This window comes from Elephas maximus, chromosome 20, assembly GCF_024166365.1.
Source record: "Elephas maximus indicus isolate mEleMax1 chromosome 20, mEleMax1 primary haplotype, whole genome shotgun sequence".
In the NCBI taxonomy this organism is placed as follows: domain Eukaryota; kingdom Metazoa; phylum Chordata; class Mammalia; order Proboscidea; family Elephantidae; genus Elephas; species Elephas maximus.
The window spans coordinates 56970873-56988065 of record NC_064838.1 but is presented as its reverse complement, the minus strand read 5'-3'; the positions used below and the strand labels follow the sequence as shown (position 1 = coordinate 56988065).

At 54.1% G+C, this 17193-nt stretch overlaps 1 protein-coding gene across 2 annotated transcripts; it reads right to left on the bottom strand.

Moving 5' to 3' along the window:
- Nucleotides 1–3091: 3091 nt before the first annotated feature.
- On the bottom strand, nt 3092–16547 carry ITIH1 (inter-alpha-trypsin inhibitor heavy chain 1). 2 transcript variants are annotated; one of them, XM_049862434.1, is made up of 17 exons: nt 16386–16547; nt 15717–15827; nt 13762–13887; nt 13559–13675; nt 12707–12875; nt 12495–12620; nt 11395–11576; nt 10675–10860; nt 9072–9211; nt 8307–8476; nt 7774–7794; nt 7249–7329; nt 7016–7129; nt 5604–5793; nt 4531–4703; nt 3349–3460; nt 3092–3221 (listed from the first exon to the last, which is right to left on the bottom strand). In XM_049862434.1, exons 1-17 carry the CDS (start codon nt 16530–16532, stop codon nt 3092–3094), a joined length of 2295 nt encoding a protein of 764 aa, XP_049718391.1. In that variant the 5' UTR covers nt 16533–16547. The 2 variants fall into 2 exon arrangements, with proteins under 2 accessions (XP_049718391.1, XP_049718392.1); XM_049862435.1 differs by having other exon boundaries at nt 9072–9208.
- Nucleotides 16548–17193: the final 646 nt, after the last annotated feature.

Sequence of the window (17193 nt, the reverse complement as noted above, 5' to 3'; positions counted from 1 at the left end):
GAGTCGCATTTGGAGCCAACAGCTCTCAGTATCACTGCCTTCTACTGCACCACCGACTCGGCCTCTGGTCTGGCCACCTGGGTCAGCCCCTCCTGTCTCAAGTCAGCCCAGCAGAAAACTAGACCCATTACCTAAGCACGACTCTTCCCGCTGAGCCCCTGGCTCACTACCCTTCTACGGCTCCCTAACCGCGGGAAAAGGACACAGTGCAAGTCCTGTGGTCCAGCTCACTCTGCCATCTGGCTCCAACTTGCTTTTCTGAACCCACTTCCCTTCCACCAGCATGCCCTCCCCTTCTCTGCACAGCCAGCTCAGCGCCCCTCCTCTCGAAGCCTTACTCCCTCGTCCCCTAGTCAATATAGGGCAGCCACGTTCCTCTCCAGTGCCCTGAGGATCTGCTCTGTCCTTACTTATGTTGAAGTTTGCGCGTATGGGTGTGATTGTCCCCTCCAGGCCCCAAGCTCCTGGAGGGCCAAGCCATGTCACACTCACCTTGTGCTCCCAGAGCTCAGCCAGGGGCTTGGCTGTCCTTATCGCTCAGGGATCTTCCCCCTAAAACCCTCCGGTGAGGCTGGGGCTCCAGACACCAGTATAATGGGTGCTTCAGGGGCAAGGCCTGATCCCCTCCAATGAGTTGGGACCTCCTGGGTCACACCAGGGCCCTGCCAGCCCCTTGCCCCTTCAAGGAGGTCTACCACATGGCTGCCATACCCAAGGCTTCTCTGTGCAAAGCTGACCTAGTGACCATCCCTTTCTGCCCACTACTGAACAGAGTAAATGAGGACGCCTGGGCCCAGGACAGTTATTTGTGGGCTGTGCCACAGCCTTGGCTGAAAGCTCTGGGCCTCTGACTGTGAGATGCACAGAGAGAGCTGGTTTCTGGGAGTGTAGAAACAGCGCGAGAGAAGACAGAAAGCAGGCGTCATGAGGCAGTAGAAGCAGCATGGCAGAGCAAGGAAAGTGTGGACTAGTTACTGAAAGTGGCAGGAGAAGCAATGACAGAAAGGTGCCAAGTCAACCAAATGATGGTGAACTGACAAGATGCAGCTGGTGAGGAGCGCAGGACTTTGTGCTTGAGGCCTGGCTGGGTGGTGCCTGTTTTCCTAAGGCTTCCCGAATCCTTACCAAACCCACTGCCAGTGGGCACCAAACTCAGGGCTGACTGAGACCAAACCCAGCACGTGCCAACACTGGGTTCGGGGAGAAGACACTCCTCGGAGCTGTGCTGCCCTGGCCCTGCAGTCTGGGCCTCGTGCATCCTGGCTCCTGAGATGTCTCATTCATCATGTGTCATTGCCAGAGCCTGTGGTCCCTGATCCAGGTCATTGCCCACTGGCTCTTCCCCATGGCCCTGTAGCTGCCTGCGGAACTTCCCCGGCTGCTTTCCCCTAGGCCACCCCTTCATCCCCAATGCTTGGGGCTGTAGGGGAGGAACAACTTAAAATAAGGATCCTGAGGCTGCTGAAGAGGCCTCTGAGAGATGGCTGGGACATGGAGGGGACCAAAGACGTCTTGTGGAATGTAGAATTTGGTGGAATCTAAAGAGATCTTCAGGTTCACCCCTATTTCCCCAATTGGACAGGGCCTCACCCAGGGTGACGCTGTTCCTTGAGAAGCCCAGGATTCCCCGGAAGCCAGTGTGCCTCTGGAACTCCAGTGGCTGCCCCACCGACTGCCCCGAGGGGCTCTGCATTACCCCCAGCCTAGGGCGTTAAAGCTCAGCAGTTGTGTTACTGATCTGGGTGCTCAGAGCCAGTCCTTGTATCTGAGCCCTTGAAGACCTCATTTGCAGTGGTAGCTGGACAGAAGGCAGCACAGAAAAAGCAGAAGCCCTTTGGAAAGGAATGGTGGAGGCCCTGTCACCCTCATCTGAAGGGCCAATGGCTCTCCAAATTGCATGTTCATCCCTGCACTTGTGACACTGCATTTTAACTGTGACACCAGGAAAGGAGTCCTGATGGTATAACGTCAGGCATTTGTGTGAGGAGAGAGGGGTGCTGCTTCTGGCCCCCTGAAATCACAGCTTCTGGGCTGCAGCTTTTTCTGCCTTTGGGAAATACCAGCCCTGTTGCCAGAGGTTGCAAAGCCCTAGCAGGGAAATCAGGCTGAGGGTAGAGGCTGGGAACCACTTCCTGAGGCCTTGAGCCAAGTGGGTGCACCCTCCAGTCCTGCTAGGACTTCAGAACTCCAAGTCCATGTATAAATATTTCTTTCTTATATTCATTTTAAGTGATGTTTTGGAATATCCGGTACCAAGTCCAGGCTTTGCATATCAGCCTCCCAGCCTGACTGGAGTGTTCATATGAGGTTGGTTAAGCATAAAGACACTGATACCAGGAAGCGTGGGTTCAAATCAAAGTTCTGCCACTTACAGGCTGAGTGATTCTGAACAAATTACCTAACATTTCTGTGCCTCAATTTCCTGTAAACGGGCATGATAAAAGTATTTTTTAGGGACACTTTTTTACGAGCATAAATTTAGTTAATTCAAATAAGGTACTTAGAACCCTGCCTGGCTACAGGCAGCCCAGGGTTAGCTGTGACTGTTTGTTGCTGGCCATTCCTACATACTGCCAGAAGTGTCCGTTGGTCCCTGGAGGGGGTTTGTGTGCAGGGGCATTCAGGGCACTCAGGAGGCATGGGACCAGGCAGCTGCAGAGAACATGCTGAGTGTAGGATGGGCAGAGTTGGCATGGGCTCCCTCTGGACCTCCAACCCGCTCTCCCCAGTCTTGGGCCTGCTGCAATCAGGGCTCTAGACCCAGTGCCCTGAGCCCTTTTGAGGGAAAGAACTGTACTCCATAGGGTTTTCATTGGCTGATTTTTGGGAGGTAGATCACCAGACCTTTCTTCCAAGGTACCTCTGGGTGGACTCAAACCTCCAACCTTCTAGTTAGGAGCCGAGCACATTAACCATCTTCACTACTCAGGGACTGTGAGGCTGAACATAGCCTCTCTTTAATGGAAGTCATGGGGTGCTTTGGCAAGGGGCACCAGCTCAGAAAGGGAGGTATGGCCTGGGCAGTAGGTCAGGATGCTATCCTCCTCCTCTGCCAAGGCCCCAGGGAGGACAGGTGTGCTGGGTGCAGAGCTCAGAAGATGTCAGGGACGATATAGTCTGTGTGGATGCCGTCAATCAGCCCAGCGCCATTGTTGTGGACAAACCAGCAGGTTACCTCAGCCCCATGCCGAGGGTCTTTGCTGTAGTCTCTTTGCAAGCCCCTGGCGAGAGACAAGTCAGCTGTACCCACTTGGGCCTGGCAGGGCTGCACCTCCTCCAGGAAGCCTCCCCTCCACCCATGTGACACTCAGAAGGTCCAGACCATAGATGCGGGAGAGGCTAACCCACCTGGTCACTGTCAGCCGGCGGTTCTTCACCACCATCGTGGCATCTGGCCTCTTTGGGTCAGAGCCTGGGTGGATATCGGACACTTCAACATCAAAGGGGTGGAAGAATTGCCCTGGAAAAGCACATTGGAGGCAGCAGTTACCACCTGGGGGCCTTGCTTCTGTTTTGCACACCATAGGTGCTCACTGAAGGTTTAGAGAGTTGTTTGAACAGTTTTTCAGGAGCTTGACTGTTTCCAATAAACTTTGGTGTCAAAAGCCACTTTTAGTCCATCAGCAGATGAATGGATGAACATGATGTGGTCTATACACACAATGGAATACTACTCAGCCATAAAGAGAAATGAAGCCTGATGCAGGCCACTACCTGGGTGAACCTTGAAAACATCACACTGAGTGAAATAAGTCAGTTGCAAAAGGACAAATATGGTATGATCTCCCTTATGTGAAATAAGCCAATATATAGAAAGCAAAGATTATCAGTGGTTACCAGGGGTGGGAGGGAGGAGGAAAAGGAGTTTTTGCTCTGAGGGCAGTGAGTTTATGTTACTGCTGGTGGAATGACTGGGAAAAGGAGAGCGAGGAAGGTTACACAACTTGGAGCATGTAATCGATGCCACTGAATTGTACACAAAGAAACTGCTGAGATGGCACATGTTCTGTTGTGTATATTTCTACCACAATAAAATTTTAAAAAAAAAGAAAGAAAGAAAAGGGGAAAAAAAAGCCACCTTAGTTCACCCACCACAGAAAAGAAGTTATATCTTCAGTGGCCCTACTCCTGTCGTTTTTACCCGATTCCAAAGGAATCCAGGTGAGGCGGGTGGTTTGTGGAGGAGGCGCCTGCAGAGAGCAGGGTCAGCAGCAAGGGCACACAGGCGACATGGCTGATGACCCACCCACTCGCGAGGGCCTGGGACCTTTCTGTTTGTTAATCGGACTTGTCTTCACTTGCTCCCATGCTCACATAAGCGTCTATCTCATTGTATGTTCCACTGCAGCTTTTTGAGGGACACCACCCTGAGGAAAACCTGTCTCTGGCAGCTCTGAGCCCTGGAGGCCAGGTTGGAGGTGGGCCTGTCTTGGTGCCCAGCAGTAAAGATGTCCCATGGTCCCAAGAGGCCAGAGGAGGACACTGGCTTCAACACCCCACCCCATGGCTCTGCCCCCCAGTTGGCCGTACCCAGCAGCCCGTGCGTCCGGGCCGACATCTGGGGACTGTCCAGCACGTAGAAGCCCAGGAAGTCCTGGTGGATGGCACTCCCCTTCCATACTCGGTGCAGGACCACCTCGAAGGTGCCCCTGTCGCCCATGGACACCACCAGGCTCCTCTTCTTGTTGATGGTCACTACCACCCTGTGGGGCCAGGCCGGCTGTGAGGGCAGGTGCAACCGGGCTGCACCCCTCTCCATTCAGCCATCCTGTCCTCCAGGACCCAGTTTTCATGACCCTTCGCAGCCCCTGGCCCCAGATGGTTGGTTGTTGCCTGTTCCACCCTTCCTGTCACATGTTGCTGTTGTATATAGGGCTCTTACAACTTACCAGGCCCTCCACAAAAACTGTGGCATTCAATTCTCACCCTGACTCAGAGAGGTTAAGTAACTTGCCCAAGGTCACACAGCTGGTAAGCCATGGAGCCAGGACTTGGACTCCAGCCTGTCTAATACTAGAATCTGTGTTCTCTGACTTCACCTCACCACCTGTCTCTCACATCAGACTCTGCCCTCCTCTTGCTATAGCTCTGCTGCCCAGCATTGGGCTCTGGTGCTCACCAGTTTGTTGAGTGAATACATGAATGAGCGAATGAAGGAACAAACACGAGACAGACAAACTAAGACAGATGCCAAAAGGGAAGTTCAGAGAACTCGGGAGTTCAGCAAAGGAAGAAACTAGGTGGGCTTCAGGGAAGAGGCAGCCTCTGCACTGAGCCTGGGAGGATAAGCTGGCTTTGTTTGGTAGGAATAGCGGTGGACTGCAGGGCGAGGGCGTGGGGGGAGCAGCGGCATCCAAGCAGCTGAGCCCCAGGCTCATGTCCAGGAACTGAGAGAATGGGACGTGGGTGGTCAGAGGATCTGACATGTCTCCCCAGGCCAACATGGGCACCACCCACTGACATGACTTAGGGGACGAGGGCCTTGCAGACTCAGCCACAGAGGTGGCTCTGGGAGCTTCATACCTTGGCCAAACTGGCTCACACACACCCCACAGCACACTACCCCTCCTTCCCCTCCCAGGCCCCAGCCCCCGCCTGGTCACTCATCCTGCCACAGGACAGCCTGGTCCTTCCAGGAGAACACGGTCCCGCCTGAGCCAGGGTTCAGGGTAATGTTCTGAGGAGTCACTTCCAGCTGAAAGCCCGTTGCAGGGCTCGAGATCCCCAGCCGCCCGAAGTATGTGCCCTCATGGTGAGCCTCATCACCGATGAGCTGCCCGTTCACTGAGAAGCCTGCAATGGGGCGAGGGGCCACCAGGTCAGGGGGGCTCTCACTGGACCTCTGCCCAGCCTGCCTTTGCTCCTTCCTGAGAGACCCCCCACGCTCCACTGTGCTACTTCGTGTGTGTCTCTGAGGATCTCCGCTCTCTCTAGTGCCCCACAATGCCCCTCCCTTTCCTCTCTGCCTCCCCCACCCCCACCCCTCAGCCACACAAAATGTCTGCTGCTACTTGGCCCTGGTTCTGGGCTCTGAGGAAATCTTGCCTCCCCAGGACAGGACTTGTGCTTGCTCCTTCTCTGTGACTTCAGCCCCTGATCTGAAAATGTGTTTGTGGGGGCCCTTCAGAGAGGTCTCCCCTGACCTGAGCAGCCCAAAAAGCCCTCTCTCCACCCTCACTGTCCTAACACAGCAGGTCTCACTCCGAAAGGAGAAATGATCGTCTATGAATTTGCTCACCTACTTGTCTGTCTGCCCTCCCTAAACGCCATGACAGCAGGTGTGTCTTAGTCCCCTCTGCATCCCTAGCCATTTGCAGATGGACTCACTGGACAGGAGGGAGGGAGGGAGAAGGGAAAGGGGCCAAGGGATGGAGAGGCACTGGAAGAGACAGACTATGGGGCTTCCTGCAGCCATGCTGTGGGGAAAGGTGGGGCAGGGCCAACTACATCATTTGTGGGACCCAGTGCAAAGTGAAAGTGAGGAGCCCCTTGTTCAAAAATTGTTAAGAACTTTAAGACAGCAACCACCAATACCAGTCACGATGGAGTCAGTTCTGATTCATGGGCAACCCTACATGTGTCAGAGTAGAACTGTGCTCCATAGGGTTTTCAGTGGCTGATTTTTCAGAAGTAGATTGCCAGTCATTTCTTCCGAGGCACCTCGGGGTGAACTCAAACCTCCAACCTTTCGGTTAGCAGCCAAGTATGTTAACCCTTTGTACCACCCAGGGACAAGATGGCAACAGCAGAGCATTAAACCAAGCACAGGGCCTTTCTGAGCATGGGGACCTTGGTTCCTGTGCAGGTAATACACCTACGGGACCAGCCCCGTGTAGGGCTTAGCCAAGTAGGTGGGAGAGAAGAAGGCAATTCGAGTCCGGAAAGGTGGAGTGTGCACAGGATGGTGGGGAGTGGAGTAATGGCCACTGTCCCGTCCACGGTGGAATGTCAAGGGTGGAGGAACCCTGGTCACACAGAACCCGTGTCTGGCAGAGGAAATGATGTCTACCCGTACCTGTGTCAGGGTCCTGTACCAGACTCAGGATCACGCCAGGCTCCTCATTGATGTTGAAGCACAATGTGTCCTCTTTCTGGGGCACGTGGATGATGAAGTGGGGGTCAGTGTCCACTGGGGGCATAGCATGGACTCCATTAGACTGGGCATCAGGGCAAAGTTTCAACTAGGCAGGCCCTAGCCAGGTGGGTGCCAGGCAGGTAGGCATCCCTCAGACCCTCCCAAGGACTCACCACCAGTCACTTGGTCTGGCAACTGCTGGCCAGTGGTGCTGGAGTGAGTAGGAGAAGGCTGCAAGGCAGACAGCTTGTACACTGACAGGCGAGAGTGAGCAGCATTTAGAAGGAAGGTGGCTGGGCCTCCCCCAGAACTGCTGCTGGTCCCCTGCTGATGCTTCCTCCCACCCAGGCGGGCTGGCCTGAGGCCCACAGAGCAGGGGGTAGACATGGATTGCCTCTCAGGATGTGGGAAGAGAGGCTGGCTGGCCCGCTCTCTGTCCCCTACCCTGGGGCTGTGGGAGGGCTGGTACATAGAGTGGGGAGGCCAGATCCACGTCAGAGGACTTTTCTGAGGACTCTCATGAGAGGCAGTGAGGAGAGCTGGAGCAGAGGAAAGGGGCTGTGGGCCATAGTTTCCTTGTCAGGTGATGGGGCATGACCCAGGGGTTGTGGTCAGGACTGAATGCTCAGCCTGAGGGACAGCAGCTTATGGAGTGGGGAGAGGTAGAGAGGTGAGTCATTAAGACGATCAGCACTTACTCCTTCTGGGTCCCAGCAACTCTGTAGAAGACAATGACATAGAGGACCATGTTCCCCACTGTGCCCACACAGAAGGCATATGTCTCATTCTGCGACCACATCCTGGGTCCAGAGGTGAGTCAGGCCTCCTCCTGGGGGCCTCAGCCCTCCCCCAAGGACGCCTGGCTCTCCTCATGGACATGTGCGGGCACGGAGAGGCCTGGTGGATGCCGGCGGGGGTTTCAGGATATGCAAAGGCTCACAAAGCATAAAGGATGCAGCAAAGAGGGAAAGGAAAGGCATCTCGGGAGAAAAAACAGGCTGGAGGAAGGAGCACAGGCAGGAAAGATGTGGAACAGGCAAGTCTCATGCTGTGGGGCTGAGTGAAGGCCTCCTGCCCAGCCACCAAAAACCCTTCAAAGAAACTCATGAGATTTAAAACTCACCTGAGGGCGAGTCATCTGGAAGGGAGAAAAAGGGAAGAGAATTAAAGCCCAGGAAGTTGTTGGGACTCAGATGTCTCCCTACAGCCCACAGCCCCCTGCTTTGCGGACCCACACTGCCCATACCCTCCTGGGGCTTGTCAATGGTGGGTCCCAGACCGTCCTGGTCGGCCATGCCGCTGATGGTCATGGAGGTCATCGGAGTCACGAACTGATAGGCCAGCGACATCTTCAGGGCCTGAGCCGACAAGTTAGCCTTCTCCTCCCCCTCCACCTTCATCCTGTGGACAGATATCACCTCTACGCCCTGCAGCTTGGACGATGATGGACTTGCGCTGCCTGGTCCTTTCACCCATTCGTTCACTCATTCATTCATTCAACGAACATGAATTAAGCATCTGCAGTGCCTTTAGGGTCTTCATGGTTTAAAGACCTCCCACAGAGAAAACAGAAGACCAGGATTTGGGGAGGATGCCTCAGAGATTCAAAGAGATTTTAACAGCTTTGAGACCTGGGGCAAATGGTCTGCCTCTGGAGCCTCAGTTCGCTCATCTGTTTAGTGGGGATAATGAGAGTTTTCCCTTCAATGCTGCGAGGATTAAAGGAGTGTGTGGCAAGTATGTCTGGACACAGTGGCCACTCAGTGTGGGTGAACAGCGGGCTGCCCTGTGCCCCCAGTGGGTCCCGCCCACTCACACTATTGACTGGCTGGTTGATATTAACTCAGCAAGCAAAGCTGAAGGAGGAAAGCAAGCCTGACCTACAGCAACCTCAAAGGCCCAGAACCACTGCTTTTCCATTCACCAAAAGCCCAGGCCAGGGAGGTGGGAGCTCTGGGAGGACAGTGCCCACTCCGGCCAGCCACAAGGGTCATACCGCTTGGCCAGCAGCTCCTGGATGGTGAGGTAGGCCCAGAGGCGCTCGATGTGGTTCTCCAGCATGTGGCCCCGCTCACGGAGCAGTTTCTTCATCTCTTCCTCATCCACCAGGCAGGTTGTCTGAAATTCTTGGCCCTCCTGAGGGTGGAGATGGGGAAAGAGGCCATGGCCCCTGATGGGCACAACCCTTGGCTGGCACTCAAGGTTCTAAGTGATCATTCAGTCTCTGCAGCTTGATTCTCAGTTCCTCCCCACTTCCTGAGCCTGCTGTCCTCATCTTCACTCATTCATTCATTCTACAAATACTTGCTAACCACCCTCTGTGAGCCAGGCTTGACCTAGGCTCTGAGTATACAGCAGGATGGACAGACACGGTCCTGCCTTCATGGAATTACCCTCTCCAGGGGAGGACAACAAGCACCCAATTGCCAGGTTGTTTCCATCACAACCTGTGCCTCCAAATGCCCCCTGCACCCTCAGTGGGCTGTGCTGTTCATCTTGTCATGATACACAAATGTGTCTTCTCTCCCTAGCTACAGTAGTGGTGGCTACCCCCTCCCCAGGGCTTCCTATGCCCCAGCACAGGAGAAGTGTGTGGAGCGGGTTATTTCATTTACTCCACTGTAGGGTAATGCTATTCAGCTATATGCATCCCCTTCTGGTGGAGTCAGTTTTGCTCTTCTCCAAAGCTTTCTGGGGATGAATTTGGGATGGACTTGGGCTAGGGTGCAAGGCCAGGCGTGGCATGACTGGGCTGGTGGCGAAGGCCAAGGAATGCCTTAGCAACAAGAAGAAAAACACCTGTGCCTGGACGTGAAGTCCCTGGGAACGCTGACTGCCCAAGGGCTTGGGAGAAAAACAATGAGCCTTGGTCCCAGCTGGAACGGTATATAAGCTTGTGTCCCCTGCTAGGTGGTTACAGAGTGCTAAACTGGTCCAGCTGCCACCCTGGACTACGGCCCCGTAAGTAAGCTTCCCAATAAACCATATGTCATGATCACTGGTTCCCGAGTCTTTCTTCTGTCTCTTGGAAATGCAGCTGACCTTGAGTTCAGGTGCCGCTAGGTTGTTATATAACACCACACAACATACCCCCAAGATACAGAAAAGGAAACTGAGGCCTGGGGAATTGGATTCACTTGCTCAAGGTCACACAGCTGATTAGGGCAGAGCCAGGCCCAGCTCAGCTGTCCTCACTCAAAGCCCCTGTTCTGAACCCACAACCGCACTGCTGTGCTCCAGTCTATGTCTTAAGGGGGCAGGGTCCAGCCTCACAAACCTGTGACACGTACATGCACTCTACACCCTGGCACAGAGCCCCACGCACAGTAGGAGTCTGGGAAATGTCTCCTTGGGGAGATTGAAGTGAGGAGTAATGGACAGTTCATTTTGGGCCAAGGAACTTCAACTAATCAAGGCCATGTTGGCATCGTTCCATCCATCCAGCCCCCAGGATACCTGCATAGAGAGAAGCTTGGGCCTGGGGGATTGTGGTGTGTGGGTGGGGCACTGTTTTGGGGAATCAATGGCCCCTGGGGGTGGGCAGACAAAGGAATAGTGTGGAGCTGGGGCCTCTTCACCCTCCACAACTGCCCACTTACCCCATGGGCCCGAATGTTAGCCTTAAAGTCACCCAGCTTGTGCTCTGCAATGCGCCCGGCCACCACGATCTCTGAGCCTTCATAGTAATGTTTATGGTGGTGCTGGGTCAGGGCCACCACGGTGTCCTGGGGGTACTGCATCTCCACATCCACCAGCAGGGGGTTGGCTACCTGGTTGTAGAAGCCCTGCAAAGGTGGGGCAGAGGTGGGGGTGCGAAGCCTCAGAACCTGCAGGTCACGCTGGGCACCCAGCCCATGTTCCTGCTGCCGACGAGAAGCCCGCCCCATCTCTGCACAGGGCTTTGATCTACCTTAACACCTCTGACTACAGGTCTGGTGTCGAACCCTGCTCCTCTGTCCCTGACAGCCACATTCACTCACACCCCAGACTGTCAGATCCTCTGGGGCAAAAGCCACCCCCTCACACAAAGTAGTGTGCTGGACACTGCAATCAACACTTTGCAAGGACCATCTTATTCCTGTTCACAAAGTGGGGGTGTCAGGATCCCCATCATAGAGAAGGAATCAGGCTCAGAGAGGTTAAGAAACTGGCTCAAGGTCGCGCAGCTGATTCAAACCCCTTGTCAGAGGCCAAACGGCCATCAAGGCTGGGCTGGCCATGAGGCACTGTTGGCAGTGTGTGCTCGCATGTGCTTGTGTGTATGTGCGTATGAGTGTGCGTGTGCGTGCGCGCGCGTGCGTGTGTCAGGGAGACATGACCTCCAGCTGCTGGGCAGCATCATGGTCCTCGTAGATTCTCTGGGCTCGCCCGTTGTTCTCCATGGACATGGCATCCAGGAAGTTGAAGTCCACGCTGTTGCCAAAGCCCAGGTTGTAGAGTGGGAACCTGCCCCGGATGGCCTTTCGAACGTTCTCACGGATTTTGAAACGATCCGTCTCTCCTGCAGCCACACACCCAGGCAGTGATGGGAGCCTGGCCCACAGGGGCTTTGGGGCACACTCCCTGGGGTGTCCCATCTCAGACCCAGACCATCTCCAGTCCCCTTGGGTGTCTCAAGGCAACGCCTCCTGCTGGCTCACCTGGGCAACTGCAACAGCTTCTACCAGCGCCCCTCGCAGACAGATTACACCCTCCATATGAATCAGCCACAAGCTTATCCGACTCAGCCACCCCACTTTAAGCCCTCCCAAGGCTCCTTGCTATGGCCTGCGAGGCCTTGCTGACCTTTCCACCCTCATCCATCCCAGTCTGCAGGCCTCCTGGCTTTTGTTCACTCTGCCTTCTCTGCCAGAGAGCCCTTCCTGCCTCTTCTCTCCTAATCCAGACTGAGCTCAGGGTCACTGCCTCCAGGTGGTCTTCCAGGACCCTGCCCATGCCAGGCTACCCCTGTCTGTGGTCCCGCTGCCTCCTTGCATCCTGTTCTTTCACGGCTCTTGACAGCACATCTGCTCTGGGTCTGCCTCTGCTAGTGGACCCCTGGGCTGCCTGAGAACAGATGCATCTCATTCTCTTGGTAGCTCTTCTTGGTCCCTAGCCCTGTTCTTGGCACACAGTAAGTGATCAATAAGCAGTTCATTAAACTCAACCTAGGAATCCTGCCTGTCCTCCAGGGCCCCATGCAGCCCTGTGTCATACAGAAGCCACCTGGTTCCCAACTCGAAGGGCAGAAGTGTGCCTTGGCTCTCCCATAGACTTTGTGGCCTGAACTGGGTTTCTAGACCAGTGCTTGACTTTACCCTAAGCCTTTCTTGCCCCCCTCCCTCCCTGTATCACCAATGACTGGTTTTGCAACCTCAGCTTGAATGCCTCCAACAACAAAGAGATCACCACCTCCCAAGGCAGCCCTGGAGGTGCTTACCCTCAGTGGGCTCGCCATCCGTCAACATGATGAGAATGGAGGCACTATTGCTGAGCTCTGAGAGGCTTTCCTGTGCTCTGTCCAAGATCTCAATTCCCCGGAGCAAACCTCCATTCATGTTTGTGGCTACAAAAGAAAGAAATCAGACCAGCATATACCCATTCCGAGGGGATAGAGGCTACACTGTGGTGGCCTGAGACCTCCGCTCTTACCCCCAGCCACGGAGAATTGCTGCACAAAGTTTCGAGCAGCTTGCAGATTGGCGGCGGATGCCTGCACCAGTGAGCCCCTCCATGACTGTACTTGAGCCCCAAAGAGAACCAAGTCAAAGTGGTCTCCTGGCCGCATGTCTCCCAGGATTTTAAGGAGTGCCTCCTTGGTCTGCAAGGACAGGACAGTCAGTGGAGAGACATGACCCCAGGGTGGCCCTATGTCAAGAATCCACAGGACAATGGGACATGACAGGTAAGAAGAAGGAAATGGATAGGACAGACATGCAGCCCCAGGAGAAGGGCATCCTGCGGGGTCTGGGGTAGACGAGGGGAACAGAGAAGGTGAAGGACCCAGCATGGGAAGAAGAAATGATCAAGAGTCCAGGTGGTGCAGGATTGAAAAAGAGGCCCCAGGAGTCCATGTTTCTAAAACTGTGCTTGCCCAGCTGTGGTTCACTGTACCATGGACAGACCACTTAGACCCCCACAGACAGTGGATCGCACCCTGCTGAAAGAATTCTTCCCACAGCCCCCATGCTTGAACCCTGCGTTTGTAGTGTACACGTCACCTTCCAAGGACTTGCCAATCCATAAACCCCTTGGCCCTGTGGACATTGTTATCCTTCCCATTTGTGCTGTTGAGGAGAAGTGAATGCACTTGCCCAGGGTTGCACAGTGAGGAAATGGTGGCTGATTCCACAGCCCCTAACCACTGGGATTTCCTAGTAAATCACCCTGCCTCCAACCAGGAGCAGAAATTCCAATCCCAGACTATGGTGGCAAAACCAGCGTGAGGTGGGTGATGGGGCCCAGGAAGCTTCCACTGGGTAAAGTGTTGAAGCCACGGTCTACCTGCTTCACTTTCTGGCCTTGCATGGAGCCACTGATGTCAATCACAAAAACCAGGTTCTTGTTCAGGTTCGTCAGGTTTTGGGGCGCCAAGAAGTGGGCAAAGTGATTATTGGCGACCTAAAGCACAGGGGGAGGAGTGAGGCCCCTCTCTCGAGCACCCCCTGCTTCCTGTCTGGGTCTTGGGCTACAAGCTTCAGGCTCACCAGAAGGTCACAGATCTTGTCTCGATTGACGTCGTAGGTCACCTTGAAGTCCCCATTCAGCAAGGATGTGGAGCACGTGGGGCAGGACTGCTGCTGGCTCACGGTGGGGCGGAAAAGCACGTGACCCTGGGACCATGGGGGACTCGAGGTTACTGGTTCATGCAGCCAAAAACAGGATGTTTGCAAAGGCAACATAGAAGATGTGTGTGTGTGTGTGTGTGTGTGTGTGTGTGTGTGTGTGTGTCTGCATGGCCATAGAAATGAGTACCCCCAGCCAGCTGTTGAGAGCGAACACCTGTAGATGGTAGGAGAGAAGGCCCATTTCTTTGCTTATATGCATCTAAATCACTGGGATTTTCTACAGTAAGCATCACTACTTTAGGTATATAAATAAGAACAAAATAGTAACAGTATTATATCATGAGAGACGTTATCCATTGCCGTCAAGTCGATTCCGACTCATAGCGACTTTATAGGACAGACTAGAACTGCCCTGTATGGTTTCCAAGGAGCAACTGGTGGATTCCAACTGCTGACCTTTTGATTAGCGGCTGAGCTCTTAACCACTGCACCACCAGGGTCCCATGAGAGACATTACAAACCTGTTGTCGTCGAGTCAATTCTGACTCACAGTGATCCTACAGGACAGAGTAGAACTGCCCCATAGTGTCCAAGGAGCGGCTGGTGGATTTGAACTGCTGACCTTTTGGTTAGCAGCCAAACACTTAACCACTGTGCCACCAGGGCTCCATGACGGATATTAGTCAACCCCAATCTGTCAAGGGAAAAAGCAGGGCTACAAAACTGTGCTAGAAAATAAAACCCACCAAGATTCTGAGCACCCCCTGTACACAGACATAGAGAAAGAGCAAAGAGCAGAAAGAAAGGCCCAGAGAAGGAACTGAGACCTGGTGCTGCTGCTCAGGGAACCTAAGGATGGTTTTTACTCTCTATATTTCTATACTTCTGTACTGTGCACGTTTTCTTTAAACAAGTTTTTATTTTTACTTTTTGTTTGTGTTATAAAAGGAAGATATACTCATCAAAGAAAACTTGAGAAGAATTGTTAGGCAAAGACCATGAAAGCAAGAATGTTTGCTAACCCTCCGAGGTGTCATATTTTGTTTAAAGTGGAGGAACCCCCTCGCCCCAAACAAACTATAAGAAACTTAAAAAAAAATTAATTGCTACCTAAGGTAGGTGGGAACTAAAGAATTTATTTGCTCATGGCTTGGGTGGAGGGTGAGCTAGGAAGCGGGGGCACTAGCTGGAAACATACTCCACACTCCTGTGGGGCCTGGGGAGGAGGCCAGCAGGGGCTTCTGGGGTCCCTGAAAATGGGTTGCCAGGCTCTGGGTGAGACCAAAGGCCTTTCCAAGTTTCCCTACATTTCCAAGGAAACAGAAACTTGGAGTTTTCACCACAACGGGTTCTGAGGTTTGCCTGAGCTGAAAGCAGCTGCTGTCAAGTTGATTCTGACTCAATGATCCCATGTGCGTAAGAGTAGGACGGGCTGTGCTCCATAGGGTTTTCAATGGCTGACTTTTTCAAAGGTAGATTGCCAGGCCTTCCTTCCAGAGTGCCTCTGGGTGGACTCAAACCCCCAGTCTTTCGGATAACAGCCAGGTGCCTTAACCGTTTGCACCCCCTGGGGACTCCAAGGTTTGCTTATGTGTATATGTTTCCCTGCGTGCTTCTCAGTGGGTGTAGCTGAGGCCCAAGTAGGGCGGCAACTCTCTCCCAAACCATGCAGCCAGCACATGGTGGAGCTAGAGCTGGTAAAGCCTTCCCCAAACTCAATATGCAGGCTTTTCCTAATTGCTTTGAGCACCAGGTGTGCTGAGTTCCCCTGGGATACCTGCCTCCCTTGCCCAAGAGCAGCCTGCAGCCCTGCCTGGTTGGGCCAAGCTCAGAAAGCCCAAAGGCCCGCCACCATCCCCAGCCACCACACATACCTTTTTCCCTGAAAAGGACTTCTTGATGGTTTGGGCCAGGTCCTTGGGCAGAAAGGAGGCCTGGGCATCCAGCTTTCTGATCCCCTGGGGCTCAAAGATGTCCACTTCGATCTGTAACATTGAAGGAAGTCCTGCCCCAAGGCTCTTGTTCAGGTCATCATCAAGTCTCAGTCAATAGCCAACATGTGTCCTGACCACCTACTGTGTGCAGCGCCCACCCTGCCCTAAGTACAGGGCCTGGCGCACTGTAGGCACTCCGAAAACATTCGCTGTATGAAGGCATTGGTGCCTGCACCCCTCGACTCAGTCACCTCTTAGGTGCCAGTGGCAATCCCAGGTGCCCCGGAACTTCCTGGTTTACAAACTATCTGGACATTCAGTATCACTTGTGATCTTTGTGGCAGTTCTGGGATGTGCAGGAAGCTCCCATTTAACAGATGAGAAAACTGAGGGTCAGAGAGGAGGAGACGGCTGGAGGGTTCAGGGAGCTCTCTGCCCAAGAACAGCCCATTGGAGCCCACCCTGAATAGTCCGTCCCCACCCCTGTGTGCTCATGCTGGGGCTGGCCCATGGTGGGTGCTAACCATAGTTCAGAGCAGTGGTGAGAGAGAGAGGAAGGAGCCTTGCTCCCAGGACCACTCCCCTGTGTGCAGGCCACCTGTGACCTACCTCAAAATGCTCCACCAGCTGCTTGGGCTTGACTTTGATGACAATGTCATACTGCCCAAGTTTTCGTTTCAGCACCTCCTCATAGGTCAGCCGGAACGTGGCCTTGCTCCGGGGGCTGATGGTGATGTGGATGGTGAATTGCTCCATAGTCCTTCCTGAGGCCCTGGACACACCACAGAGGCAGTGATAGACAGATGAGTGGTAAGTGATACCTGAGTCCTTGTCACCCAAAGCATGGCCCTCAGACTATATCTCTTGTTTTAGGTGATGCTACCAAGTTTCCTCGGCCCTCTCCCTTGCTTCAGCCAGCTCCGCCTCTCCCTGAGGTTGATCTGGGAGGAAGCCTTGTCTGTGCACAAGTGCTGGCATTCGAGCCTGGTGGTTTTCTCACTCTACCATCAGCCTGGGGCTGTTCTGTACCCCAGGCCACCTTGTAGCCCTCAGCTGGGGCAGGCTGGGAAGGCCAGTCCTGGAGACTGGGCCAGCAGGGCCCAGAACTCACCTGACAAGGCCAGCATTCTCTCCTAAGATGGCGGCTTTCCGGTACTGCTTCCATGCAGTCGTCTTGTCCTTGATGCTCCCAACAAATGCATTTCTGCCCTCTGTGCTGCAGGGAAGGAAGAAGGTCCTCAGGGGAGATGACCCTTCCTTGACCACATAGGTCCTTCCTGTGGGAGGTACTCAGAGGCTAGCCCCAGAACGCCTCCTGTCCTTGCCAGCTCTTATGGGAAGGTGTCTCCTGGCCTGCCTTCCACTGCCCACAGTGATGCTTAGGGGGCCTTGGGCAGTGAGGGGGCAGCCACAGTAA